This window comes from Pseudopipra pipra, chromosome 7 (genome assembly GCF_036250125.1).
Source record: "Pseudopipra pipra isolate bDixPip1 chromosome 7, bDixPip1.hap1, whole genome shotgun sequence".
NCBI classification, from domain to species: Eukaryota; Metazoa; Chordata; class Aves; order Passeriformes; family Pipridae; genus Pseudopipra; species Pseudopipra pipra.
This window is the reverse complement of record NC_087555.1, coordinates 15948403-15962814: the sequence shown is the minus strand read 5'-3', so window position 1 is coordinate 15962814 and position 14412 is coordinate 15948403. Positions and strand designations below refer to the sequence as shown.

Below are 14412 nucleotides of genomic sequence, written 5' to 3'. Positions count from 1 at the left end.
ATTCCAAATTGTTTAGCAAACTGTTTGCTTAATCCCACATATATCAGTCTTCAAGAGCACACTAACAGTTTTATTATCAAGCTACTATTACAAACTTGGCTTCTTACCAACCTTGTCAGCAGCATGAAAAAAGTCATTGGCCTCTTGCAGCAGGGCTTTCCTTTCTTCCATATGGAAGCACACTTCTTCTCGTAACAAACAGATTTTCTGATTTGAAAGTTTTAGTTGTTCTTTTTCTGTATAGTCCTCTGAAAGCAAGATCCTAAAAGCTTCACTTTCCAGTTGTTCCACAGTGGAATTCCATTCCTAATGGGAAAAATTCCATTTTAATCAATTATACATAGAAAAGTAATATACTGCTTTGGTTGCTTCTTTTTTTTTCCCCTGTGTTTTTTATAGAGAAAATTATAAAATACTAAAACTCTTACACAGTGTACTTTATTGCTGCTGTACTTGTCAACACTTAAAATTGGTGTCTTATTATACTGTTCAAAACAAAAGGAGCATCTAATACTATACTACAATTTCCCATGAATTAGGTAACACATTTTTCCAGTAATTGATTAAATCATAGAAGAACCTTTTTTCAATTAATTTAGCACTTGCTTCCAAGAATTTGTATCAAATGTCTGGTAAAGTAGACAGAAGAATATTTTAAAATAAGAATTTTTTCATGAAAACACTCTGAAGCATACACAGGGCACAACAAGAATGCTTTTCAGCATGCTTAAAGATCATGGACCTCATGTTTGTTGTTTCTTTTTAGTGAAAATATTTCTAGTGAAAGCTTCTGGTTTTGGAATTTTTCCCCCAGAAAAGTAACCTGGTTATTCATAGATCTTTCAAAACAGCAGCAATTCTAATTCCCTTACAGTGTCCCACCATGTTGCTTTATCCTTCTCTGAAGTACAGTAAGCAGTAGTAAAACTATTTTGGTCTCTGTATTTCAGTGCACTGACACTGCCCATTGTTTTGACAACAACTGGAACACTAAAAACACTTGTTTAAAAAGATGAACAACTTATTTTACGCAGACTTCTTGACCAGATGCAGTTCTCTCTCCCTCCTTATTGGTATGGACTACATTTGGTTCAAAAACTAACAAGTTCGAGACACCCTACAATTCTCAACAAGCTTAAATAGTACATGGCAATTCCAACAGAAAGGACTACTTTCCTTGCTGAATTCTAGATTACCTTGAACAAGTCAGGAAGAAGATTCAGCACTACTCACAAGTCAATGAAAACCACAGCTCAAAATGGAAAACACATGCATTCAGACTATGCCTGTATGTTCTTGTCTTGAACTTATGGATTAATTTCTGCAGCTTCATAGCACATGAACTTAAGCTGAAACAGAGGTATTGACATGGGTAACAAAAAGAATTTTTAAATCTGCATGAACTCATGGGGATAAAAAGCCATGATGCCTGGTGGGATGTCAATACATACCAACATGATAATCTCAAAATTATGACTTATATAAAAATACCTTTCAAATTACTCAAAAATACAACTAACAAGGTATATTAAGTGGGAATATATATTTCAGTGGGAATTAGTGCATGGTACTAACTGCTGCAAGTTGTAACAAGAGATAAACATTTTAGCAAAGTCAATTAAAAAACAATGCATAATTAAAATGATAAAAGAGATGCTAAACACGATTTTAGCATGCAGATTTACATTAAATTAAAACCAATTTAAAAGGATATTAGAGATTATTTAGGTATTAAGTAAGCCTTTCATGGAGGAAAAATTTTAAAAAGACTTCTTGATAATAAATATAATAGGACTGATAACACCTTCACTGAAAAAGTATAAATGACTCAGATTACAGATTTATTTGATTGGTATCCTTTTTTTTTTTTTTGTGCAATGCAGCATATCCCTTCATCTTGAAAACGTGATGAGTAAGACAAGGAAAATTATGAAAATCCTGCTAGATTTGTAAATCATTTCTCCACTGTTGTGAACACTCTACCTTTCTGCTATGGAGGGCCTAAGCTACTGTAAAAATCTATAGATCTGCATTAATACCTTATTTACCTTTTTTCACGTTAAATCTACTTTTGCTTTTTACTTTCATTATAGTATTTTTCAAGAGTGTTAAAACTGATGAACTAAAAGCATTGTTGCTTTAGGTAAAAGTCTTGAACTTTTTCTACCTTCTAAAATATCCAGCACAAGCCTGGGGAAAAAAATTCAGAAATACCTACAAATTGTTATTAAACAATTATTGTGGGATAAATGGGTTTTTTTGGCCTATAACATAAACATTTCTGACTTTAAAATTCTAACTTTGAATTAAAACCTGAAAAGCTAAATAAAATTTTTTGCACTGGAATATTCTAGGGTTAAACGTATAAAACTTTGAAACACGCTTATTTGACTTCAGATCATGATCCATATAGTAGATTAAGCAGCATTTAAACCACAAGTCAACTAAATGTTAATATATGTATTTTTCAGAATTGTGATAAATTAGCTTATTCTCTCATATGCAAAAATGTTCACAACTGAACTTTTTTTGAGCCCCAAATTTGCCTGTAACTGATACATTGCATACATCAGTACACTGAGAATTTAGTTCCTGTGAATATATTTGAAAGGCTTTTACCTTCAAGAACTACATTGCAGTATAACTACCAATCATATAATTCCCTCAAATTACAAACAAAATAGTGTGCACTAATACAACTGGGATTGTGAGGTGCTATGACAATTACCATATGAACTGTCTTCTGTGAAGTTCAGTGGATGGCTGTATCACTGTATTTAACAGTGAGCTGATAAAATCAACAAACAGAAAGAGGAAAAAGTAGCTTAAAGTCTGTCACCCCCCAGAAAATTGTTGACATCTGTTAAAAGATAATTCCAGGACAGAGAGAGACCTACAAAACCAAACAAAATACAAACAAACAAAGAAAACCACCAAACTAAACAAAAAAACCCAAACAACAAAAAACCAAACCAAACATCCCCCAAACCATTAACAGACAGTTAATGTTAAAAATAAGAGACTGACTCTCCCAAGGAAATGAGATGGCACTTCAGGAAAATCAGATACTGAGAAGAACCAAATAGATGAATGCAGATTTCCATTTGCTGCACATAAAAGATGAACGTTTAGGTAAAAATAAAATTGCCCATAAAGAAAAATTCTTTTTCTTTACATACTTTGTTCTAGCTATCAAAATACAGGAGCATGTATTTCATCTGCTGTGCTATGAAATGCAACATTTGTCCAACTCAACAGAACACCCATCTCAGAAAAACTGGCAAATGCTGGATAGCCTGGGTTTGCAACCATGCAGAGAATGGTAAAGGTGCACAGCCATCCAGGAAGGCCACAGAAGAGAGCTCCAGACAGACATTGAACTGCGAAATAACATTTCCATGCATCTAAGCAGCAGCTGTGAGATCTGGGAAAAAAAACCCAGGTAAATGCAATACTCTTGATCCTCATATCATTGTCAACAAATACAGCAATTCATGGCTAGGCTTCACGAACGAAGATTTGGGAGATATAGCAACTAATACCATTGTTAGTGATATTTAATTTTGTCATTGAGAACCACCTTGTAAGCTCATTAGAGTATTACCATGTTATTACCTAACATGGCTGCTCCAAGCATGAAAAGCATGCAGATCTGTAAACCAGAGTACTCCATTGTGCTACTGATCCTTAGTAAAAACAAAAAAGAGGACTGATTCCAGCATTGTTCAGTCCTGGAAAGTGGCAGAAACTAGGTCAAATGTAAACAATTTAGAATACTACTTTTCTTCATCTCTGAAGTTATTTGGCCACTAAGTGGTGCTAGTACTTCTTTTTTACCATGTCAAGCACCTCCAATGCACATAGAAATGCAACAGCAAGCAGGTAATCAGTGCCAGCAGATATTCTTATTGAAACATGATTTCCTAAATATGCCTTTTCTCTCAATTCTTGGTGGGCAAGGGGGTGGAGGAGGTGGCAGGTGGGTGGTAAGTCCTTGTGGGAGCGTGGGGGCCCTTCTAATGTTTGGGAGGGTTGAAGCCTTTTTTTTCCAATTGTGAATCCTTGTGTTTAATTTTGGGCTCAATTATTTTACAAGCTAGCAATGATGTTTTCAGTGGTTTCACCACTTATCAAGGTGAGGTTCAAGATAAGATACCAGCCTGAGAACATAATAAATCATTCTCCTTTCTCCTCTCAGCCCAGTCCCATAAATAAGATGCTAAGCCTGTAAATCCTTCTTAGTCTGGTCTCTGAACAATTTAAACAAATCATTTGTCCTGTTCGACTTAATGCAACAATACATGTGAGTAAACATCTTGTGTGAAACTGTTCAGATATTGGAATTTTCCATTATCTTACTCCTTGTGAGAACACTTAAACTTGCTTTGCATGGCTGTTACACAGAAACATTTCGCTACACCCTCAAGGCTACTGTATACATATGGAACGTTACTTGAAAAGATTTATTTACACTACTTTAGATTCTAATACAGAAATCCCCAGGTAGTTTCAGACTAGTTTACCAATGTCTTTATTACTTTTAACAGAATGCCATGAGATAGCCATGGACACTCAGACAGTATGGTAAAGACACTAATTAAAATCTAGCTATATTTTTTTCATCAATGGAAAATAATTTAAAGCCCCTAACTGCTTTTTGGAAACATTCAGTTTTGGCATGAGGGAACTAGACAAATGACAGCAGACATCAACTCTGCTGTAAGCAATGACCAAGCTACAGATAAAGCATGTAACTAATTAATTAGCCAAGTAGTGTGCAAGGTACTCCTTTGAGTTCTTCCTGAACATGAAATCAAATGTTTTTTTGCAACCATTTCCATATTTTCTCACATAAGCAGATAAAATAGTTAACTGAATTGATAAGATTTCTGAAGACTTCTTGCAATTACATTTCACTCTGAAATTAATGTGGATTATTCACCTTGTTTATTACAACATAAGTTGGACACTAAAGGGATCCCTGAAGGGAAGGTAACTCCAACCGTAGATTTCATGTTGCTAGAAAAAAACTGATATTGTATTTTTCCTATTGCTAAAAAGATTGCTTCCAATATATAGACAGTAAAAACTGGTGTCTGGCTTTTATCTTGATAAAACATTTAAGAATCAGACATTTTAAAAAGTAGCTCAATAAAATAGAGGCAGAGGAATTTTGAGGCACTTAATGCAGTGAAGCTGTACACTTGAAAAGACGAACTTAATTTCTACTTATGAGTGTTTTACAATTTTGTCACATATTAAGTTATTGTCAAGGTCATAAGGACTCTTGATTTCAGGGAGAAAATTAGTTTTTGCAGAAAAAAATATCTTATGACTAAATCCAAACAAATAGAAAATAATTCTGATTACTCTATACCACAAAAGTGCTCAGCAAATAGTCAAATGTGTGATCACATGCATGTGTATAGAAGATATGCCAACTAGAGCTTCAAAAAGCAAAATGTTGCATTTTTTTTTAGCAGTTTGAGTTACAAGGTAACTTGGTGTTATTTTACAGCAATACTGTCACTGTCTGCAAAGTACATTATGTTGTATAGATGTAGCAGCACTGTTATACATCACAATATCTTGCTGGTCTGAATGCAACCTGAAAACATATTTTGGGAACTACAGATGTTTGCTTTACACAAAACTAGATAAATTCCTAGAATTGTATTTTTTAAACCATTCTGTTCCTAAACTTGTTCTCACCACATTAAATTTAATAACTTCATAGGTGATTTGGAAGAAAATATAAAATTATTGTTCAAGAAATTTTCTCATTGCACCAAAAGTAATAAAGTGCTATAAAATAATGAGACAAGGTCAGTTACAGAGATTGAGTAGAAACTTTTTTTAAGTACGCTTGTTTGAACAAACCAGTGACAAGTAATTGCAGACTTAACAGAAATTTGTGTCATTACTGGGATGAAAGATTAGATCCTATAAAACAGTGACCCTGTCAAGTTGTATGAACAACTGAAATGAAAATGACATGACAAACAGCTTAAGAGAGTTTTGTGCACACATGTATGGGAATATAGAGGGAATAATATATCTGTTTCCAGGACCTGTGGAATACTTTTTTAAGATTGTACCTAGTTCTTCACTGGCCTTCCCCAAAGTTTGTAATAGAATTAATCAACAGCTTCTCAAACAGAATGAATATCTCACGCAACAGCACCGCAGTTCCAAAATACATACATTATACATATGTATAAATACTTCAGATCAGGGATGCAATGCTGAAGGCCTGTGAGTTGCTGAAGATTCAGGGAATTTCATGTGCAAACATGATAGATCTTGTAATCCTGCCTTTGTTTAGTTTGTGAGCAAAGATGACAAGTTCATTTCTAGGTTGTTCCATGTTTCAGTGTATTCCAATCATACAGATAACACACTACTTTGTGCAGTGATGACATTTAATATTAATCTCTGCTCTCTAAAAAATATTTACTGAAATACATATTTGGTTGTATTTATCTGAATTTTATCTGAATTTATTTGAATCTGAACATTTATCTGAATTTTACAATCAAGATGCCAGGTTCCTCCTTTATTCTGTTCTAAATGTTTGTGGTTCAGTGCTGCAAAAACTAAAGCACAAAGCCCCATAACTCACAGCTTTCTCAACAGTATTTGCAGTATGCAGTTCAACCTAGCCACTCTTCTGCACATCATAAGCAAAACCAACATATTCAGTAACATTCCCTTCAAGAATTTAATTTCCCCCTGCTAGAACATCCTGCTAGTAAGAAAAGCAGAAGGCTAAAGATAAGATGTTCTAAGTCATTATTCACATGGATGCATAACAAAAATGTTTAATGCTAGACACTTTTAAATGACCTTATTTAAAAAAAAAGGCAATTCAGTAAAATTATATGAATTATCTATTACATAATGTATAGGAGAAGAATTGTTAGGCAAAACTGTAATAATAGAAGTTATCAGTATAAGTTAGTTTCTGAATGGTCAACCATGGAAAGGATTATTATACAAAATGAAAATGTATATTGTTCTTCTTTCTGCACTTATGCTATCATTTCTAATTCAGACAGTGAATTAAAAGGATAAACTTTCAAAATGGAACACGGGGAAGATTAATGATTATTTGGCTAGTTCTAAAATTCAGTAATACTTTAGGACCCCCTACATTTTTATGTGTCCCCACAGCTTACTCATTTATTGTTTATCTGTTCTTTTTGTGCCAAAGGTCTGTTCAGAAGAATTTATATTTACATATTCATCTATCCTAAACAAAAAAAATGTGTTTTCTGACATGCTTCTTAGAAGCATTAGAAATATTACTGTATTCTGTTTACATGCCAGCCCTGAAGCAGTTAACTGTGAATTATGCAAACAGGCAAACATGTGACATTTAACCACAAAGCTTACAAGGAAGCATAGCTGTGAACAATCACAAGCCTGCTAGTTGCTATCAACACAACAGCCTTTAAAAAGGCATTTGCTTCTACTGGAATACTTTTTGGACGGAAAAGACCTGCTCAGTCATCTGGGTTATCCAAATTCAATTGCTTGAAAATGATACAGTGAATGATCCTGACCCAGCCACAGCACTTACCTGATGACTGCACAATTGAGGTACCTAAAAAGGGTTCTAAATATAGGCAATTTATATCATACAAATATCCTTTCTTTTTATATCAACTGTTTTTTAATCCCATCTTGCTTTTATAAGTGGTGGTAACAGATTCATTCTCTGGAAAACTGATATTAACAATGAAAATAACATTTTCAATTACTTTTCGTTATAAGAAATAAATGGGTAAATACCTCCTCCAATCACATACTCAGCTCAGTGACAATTAATTATGGTAGAAACGGTTGGGGTTTTATCCTTTATAAACATGAATAAAATTGCTTTTCTTTATTTTTTGTCACTTGGTGTAATATGTAAATTATTGGTATGGTACTTGATCACTAAATTGAAAAAACAACTGATCAACATCAAGGATTATTCTTCTTTTTATTGATAGCTTTTAAAATTTGGAATGCAAAAACCACTGAGAAACATAGAGGCCTGCATTAAAAGAAGTAAAATGACTAAAATAATTTAGACACATAGAAATACATATCTTATGCACACCTACAAAATATCTACTCCTATATTGCTTGTTAAATGCCCAAGGTTGTGTTTTCCTACTCATTTTAAAAGTTGCTTCACCAACCAATTATGTTATTCCTTACTTTCACTTTGACTTCCATTTCTTCAAGCTCTTGAAGTAACTCTTCATTTTCCAATAGAGATGAGCCTAAGTTTTGCTTCTGAAAGTAATCCCTGATGTTTTTCGTATACCAAGATGTTACCTAATTAAATAACAAAAAGAACTCAGTCAGTGAATAATTTGAGAAGTGATTGTCCATTTTTTAAAATATGTACAAGACAGTTTCATCCAAAAACCCGCACACTCACTCTCATTCCTTTAATTTTTCATTCCTAATGTTCATGTTTGTACTTAAATGCTTACATTTGTGTTATTTGAACGTTAATAAATGCAGAAGGAAAGGAATAGTAAAAAAGAAATCAATTTATAGCCACATGTAGTATAAAGGCACGGTTTTTGACACCATGTAGGTTTTGTACATTCTCCCTTGAACTGGAGTAACTTAAAAATATCCCTTTGCATACAGTAAAAGACTACAGATCTGAGTAATTTTGATCTAGTAGAACCTCTCCTTCCCTACCTTGAAAAACCTAGTAAAGCTATTGAGATAAAATTGTGTGGGATAATCTTAGTAGCTTTAAAAAAATTATTACATCTTACTAAACTTACTTCAGCAAGTATATTCAGAAAACATATGCAGTATACAAATATATCTTCTAAAGTGCACAGAATTACTTGCATTTATATCTGCTTAACTCATAGTAGGTACCTCTCACTTTCTTTGTAAACACATGGCAAGAAGTTCTGAGTGAAGCTTTGCATTTTAAAATAGTAGCAAAAATGAGTTATTGGTATCAAGGGGACTTCCTCCAGTCTTTTCAACCTGGAAAATCACCACTATACTTAAATCATATGCAGCACACTAAGAATTTTTGTCCTCTAGATACTACAGATTTTAATAGCACACTAGAGACTTTTTTGTTTTATATGCTCATGTAGAAGCTATTTTTAATAAATTTAAACAATCCTAAAATATGAAAGAACCTTTCAAAATGTGTTGGAAATATTTTCAGCTACAAATAAAATATTGGTGACATTATCTCAGGAGCTCAACAGAGCTAGAAGATTAAACAAATTATTTTACTACTGAGCCTTATTTTTTTGAGCATATCCTCCAGATGTGTACTTACTGATTGAAACATTTTTCCTGGAAGCACATTTTCACAGAACAGTTACTATGGGTTCACTGAAATACAAATGAATGGAGTGGACAATAAAAACTGTGCTAGAAGTCAAATAAAAATTTCTCTGTAAATTAGGGTTGTTCTTCTTTATCATTTATCTTAGCAAAACCAACTAGTACTTCTGTAATGTTAGACAGAGGAAAAAGTGATTCTTTAACCCTATTATAGCTAAGTGTTCATCCCTTTACCAGTTGGCAATATTCCTTTCCATTACAGCGAGTTTAATCAGTTGGCTTCCACTACAGCTAACACCTCTGAGTGATTTCATTGTGCTATCTTAGCTCTTAAGCAACCCTGGGAACACTTCACTGCGTTTTAAGTAAGAAACCAACAGAATTTTGCTTTCGGTGAAAGATGGGAAAGGAGACAAGGTTAATATTTTTCAAAGCTATTTGAAAAAGACAGTGGTTTTGATTGGTTGAAATCGAAAATCACTCTGGTGTTTCAAGAATCAGACCTTATCATTCATTTACAATGATTATCTGCTCTGTTTGCAATGAATAATTCATATCAGAAATAAAAGGCTCTTCAACATTTTTCTCAGGTTGCCAAGCTGCTTGTTTTGCACTGATTATGGTCCAGGTGATTTCAATGTTCGCAGTCTTCCGCTGCCTTCCTACGTTTCCCACTGCCAGTTCAGAAGCACCAGTAAGTTTTCCAAGAAATAAAAGGGGAGTGGGTAGAGAACTCCAAACCAACAGCATGGCTGAGCTTGTTGTGGGTTGGTCTTGTCTGGCTGCCAGACACCCAGCCAGCCACACTCTCACTTCTCCTCCTTTACAGAACAGAGGGAGAAAAATCAGATGGAAAATGAGCATGGAAAATGAGTGATCTACTAAAGACAGGAAGATCACTCACCAGTTACCATCACAGGTGAAGCAGACTCAACTTGAGGAAAATTAATTTATTGCCAATTAGAGAGAAATAAAATCTAAAACACCTTCCTTCTACCCAGCCCTATTCTTCCCTCTCAAGTGGCACACGGGGATGGGGAATGGGGCATTATGGCCAATACATTACAGTTCTTCTCAGTGATTGCTTCCTCCTTACACTTTTCTGGTGTGTTCAGCACAGGTTCTCCAGGAACTGCAGCTCCTGTCAGGACACCCTATTCTAGCATAGGTTCTCTATGGCCTCAGTTCCTTCAGGAAATTCTATTGTGAACTCCTCCAAGGCCTGCAGTGTAGATACCTGCTCCAACATGGTCCTCCACACAGCAGGGGAGTGGTCTCTACCAAAACTTCCACAGTCTGCAGGGGAATACCTGCTCCACAACCAGGAGCACCTTCTTCCCCTCCTTCTTGACTGACCTGGGTGTACACAGTGTTGTTTTTTGTTGTTTCTGCTCACTCATCCCTGTATCTGTGCAGTGTTTGACCCTTTCTTAAACACACCTTAGTGGTGGCACCACCACCTGGGCGGAGGGGGTGTGCCTGCCCTGTGGTGTTGCTGTGGCAGAGCCCTCTGCAAACAGCTGTGTTGGGCATGAGGCAGCCCTGGGCTCCCCTCACAGCAGTCACCTACCCTGAAGCCACCCATCCTGCAGACCCCCATCCTGCAGACCCCCCATCCTGCAGACCCCCCCATCCTGCAGACCCCCCCATCCTGCAGACCCCCCATCCTGCAGACCCCCCATCCTGCAGACCTCTGCCCTGCAGACCTCTGCCCTGCAGCCTCCACTGCCAGGCCTGGGCACCAGCACCCAGCACACCAGGGTAACCACCACTATTTTCAGAAGGAGAATTGTTTCTGACACCAATACATTGTCCTGGGCTCTGCCAAACCTCTCAAACCATCTGACACTAATGCAAGATTATAGAAAGAAGGAGCAAATACAGCGCAGATCAAAAATTATGAAGAGGCACATTTTTCTTTCCAGAAATTACTCCCACTAAGAAAAACTTCCTTTTTCTGCTCCCTTTCTTCCTGTCTTAAAACACACACACTTACATACAATAAATTAAATCCAAGCACACCTCAGGCAGTTTGAATGTGGGCAGCCTGCACCGTGTATTTTGACACACCTACTCCAAATTTGATAACTTAGAGGAGCAAACCACATAATGGAAATACTGCATTAGATGATGTTACAGTTATATTAAAATACACTCTGAGGAAGCTATAGTTACAAAGTCAAACATTCAAAAGTTAGGATCTCATCAAACAGAAGTGGCCCAGAGATATTGGCCTAAGAAATATATCGAAGCTCCTATTCTCTTTGTACTGTGAAACAGTTGTTCGGTGTGTTTTTTTTTTACTGTGATTTCCCTTACCTGGTTCTCTTGTTGGTGCCACAAACAAATTTGCAGAACTTGCTCCAGTCCTTGGCGCTGATGTTTAAGAAATTTATTCAGGTGCCGTCTCCTGTCTTGTAGCATTTCAAGGAGATTGTCAATTTTCAAGCAGCTGCTGTGGGCTCCCTGAATCATCTCCGGATTTGCATTTGGCCCCTCACACTTGAATTCTTCTATGAATTCAGTTAGCTCTTGGCTTTTGTTTAAAAGTGCAAATGACTTCTCCAAAAGTTCTGTAAGAACAGAATTTCATAGGAAAAAACCCCAGTGTGTTTTGTGATTCTAGTGGCATATTTCAAATAATACTCAAGTATTTTTCGAACTATCTACTTGCATACATGACTGCAACATATTTTCACGTATTGCATGAACATAAATGCTTACAACATAAAGGTGTATATATACTAAGATATTTCAATTAGGACAGCTGTCATATAAACCTACAAAGGTAAAATGGTGTATACATATAGGTACCTACAATGGTACATATAACATATATACCCATATATAATGTTGTACTGTATGCCATCAAGACAAAACCCAGAAGTACTATTGCTTTCTAAAAACTGAGTTCTTTATGATGGTTTCCCAATCCTCAGGTAAGCTGAAATGGAAATTCCTACCCTGCTTTTCATGTGGGTCAGTAGCCTCTGTAGTTTTTCATTAGTGATGCAAGCTAAGTTTAGATCTTTTTGTCTCTCACAACAGTTGAGAGAAAATGTTCTCATGCCTGAAGGCTGTTATAAATAAGCCAGGAGTATCAGGAACTCTTACTTTCTATAATCTCTACCTAGACACATTCAAGGTTAAAATTCAGTGGACTAGTACACTTTAATGACCTACTAATCATGTGTCCTTAAAGTCACATAGTACAAAATCTACTGAATGGACAATGATCAGTATTCCTAAGTATTCATTGGACAATGAAAGTATTCCTAAGACTTTCAAATGAAAAAGAGAAATTGTTATGTATGGAATAAGGAAGAAGGGGAGCCAAACCAAAACAGGTGGTGAAGTAGACATGAAGAAAAGTATAAAGAAAGGAATGTTAGCAAGGAGCTGCGAGTAAAGCAATCGGAAGCAACCCTCTGAAACATTCATCTTCCCACCTGAATGCATGTAACTCAAGGCAAAGCACCCTAAATCTCCACCTTTCATGTAGAACACCTAGAGAAAAAGCGTGGGATGCCTCCACTTCTCCAGTCACCAAGGGCTAACAAGAGAGATTAGTTTTCATGAGCTCACTGCAGCAAGCTTGTCCATTTTAATTCTTGCCTTTCAGAAAGATGGTATTAATCAGAAATGTTCCATTTCAGTCCATCCAAAATTGAATACACATCGAAATGGATAAACAAGGATATTTCATATTTTTCACCTTTTTGAAATGCATTTGTTTCAAAACTTTTCTTTTTTTTTCCCCAAAACGATAAGCACTTGTGATAAACTACTCATCACATTCTGGTTGAGCCAATACTTTGTAAAGGGTTGTATTTTTAGCCACCTTACTTTGGAGTGGGTAGATAGTATCCTTCTCATAGAAAGCAATACAAACACTGTTTTTTATCAAATAGCTCAATATCACTTTTCCAAATTCGATGTGATTAAGACAGAATAAGAAGTCAATCAGTTGCAACCATTTTCCTTCATCTGAGGAAAGGCTTATCACTATCAAAGCAGTTTTTCTCTGGCAAACCATTTCATCTGATTCTTACAGTTATAGACCCTTTTTTCAGCAGTAAATTACTGCCAGATACTTCAGGTTAAAATTGCTGTACAGTGACCACTTTGCTCCCGTGAAGATCAATTTGTAAGACCCACACCCTATATTAGAGTTATCTGAGTTCAGTTTTCTATTCAGTCTCCTGAGAAGAATACCTGGTGTTCAAGGTAGCTAAAAATATTTAAGCTAGTGTTCCACTAGTGGATAATAAAGCATAATTGATATTCTGCCAATTGTTACTAATGATACAGCAAAGTGTGATTAAAATTTTAAAGAAGGAGTCTTAAGACATAAAAAATGCAGAACAATATGGAACTGCAAAGCTGCGTGAAGTAGCCACACAATGAGATTGGTTCTAAAAACTTTTTTCCCCTTTTTTGAATTCAGAGTACCACAATATGATAGAAGGTGCTTCACATGAAAGCTCGAATAAAAAAAAGAATTTGCATGGAAGAATTTTTATGGGCAAACATATGTGCAAGAAAACTGTGGAAGGGGAGAAAGCACCTTTTTGTCCAAGAGCCTTACAGTTGCAGCTGCAATACCTCTTGGAACAGATCAGGCAAGTCAATGGAGAAGTGAAACAACCCCACTCCTCAAAAGCAGAAGCAAAATGCAGGGAACCATTGTAGGCAAAAAGACTCCGAAACTGGCTAATTGCCACCTCGGTCTCATAGTTCCCACCCTCACTTAACACTTCTGCTTCAACCCCCCCTCCTTGGGCACAGAAAAGCAGTGGGCAAAGTAGTCCCCTGGCCATTCCCAAGAAACTGTAGGACTTTGCAGGGGCTTTTTACTAGAACTGATTGGAAATTTTCTAGTGGAAATTTTTCCATAGAAAAATGCTAATTCATTGGTAGCAACGATGCCTTGGATAAACTTTCTCACGGAACAGAAGGATGGTTTTAGAACCTGTTGCAAATCAGCACTAAAAGTCAGTTTGGTTTCTCAGCAGCTCACCTGATCTGGACTGCCTTGAAATCAGAATACAAGCTTAACACTGGCTGTCTGCAGCAGCAAAGATGGAA

The 14412-nt window shown here is 36.0% G+C and overlaps 1 protein-coding gene across 2 annotated transcripts in view; it reads right to left on the bottom strand.

Annotated features, from left to right (window-relative positions):
• CCDC141 (coiled-coil domain containing 141) overlaps positions 1 to 14412 on the bottom strand; it is a 77637-nt gene that overhangs the window by 43378 nt on the left and 19847 nt on the right. For both annotated transcript variants that reach the window (XM_064660724.1, XM_064660723.1), the window contains 3 exons: positions 11644 to 11897; positions 8209 to 8328; positions 112 to 306 (listed from right to left, as the gene is read on the bottom strand). In XM_064660724.1, coding sequence (XP_064516794.1) covers positions 112 to 306; positions 8209 to 8328; positions 11644 to 11897 — 569 coding nt within the window. The remainder of the gene's footprint in view (positions 1 to 111; positions 307 to 8208; positions 8329 to 11643; positions 11898 to 14412) is intronic.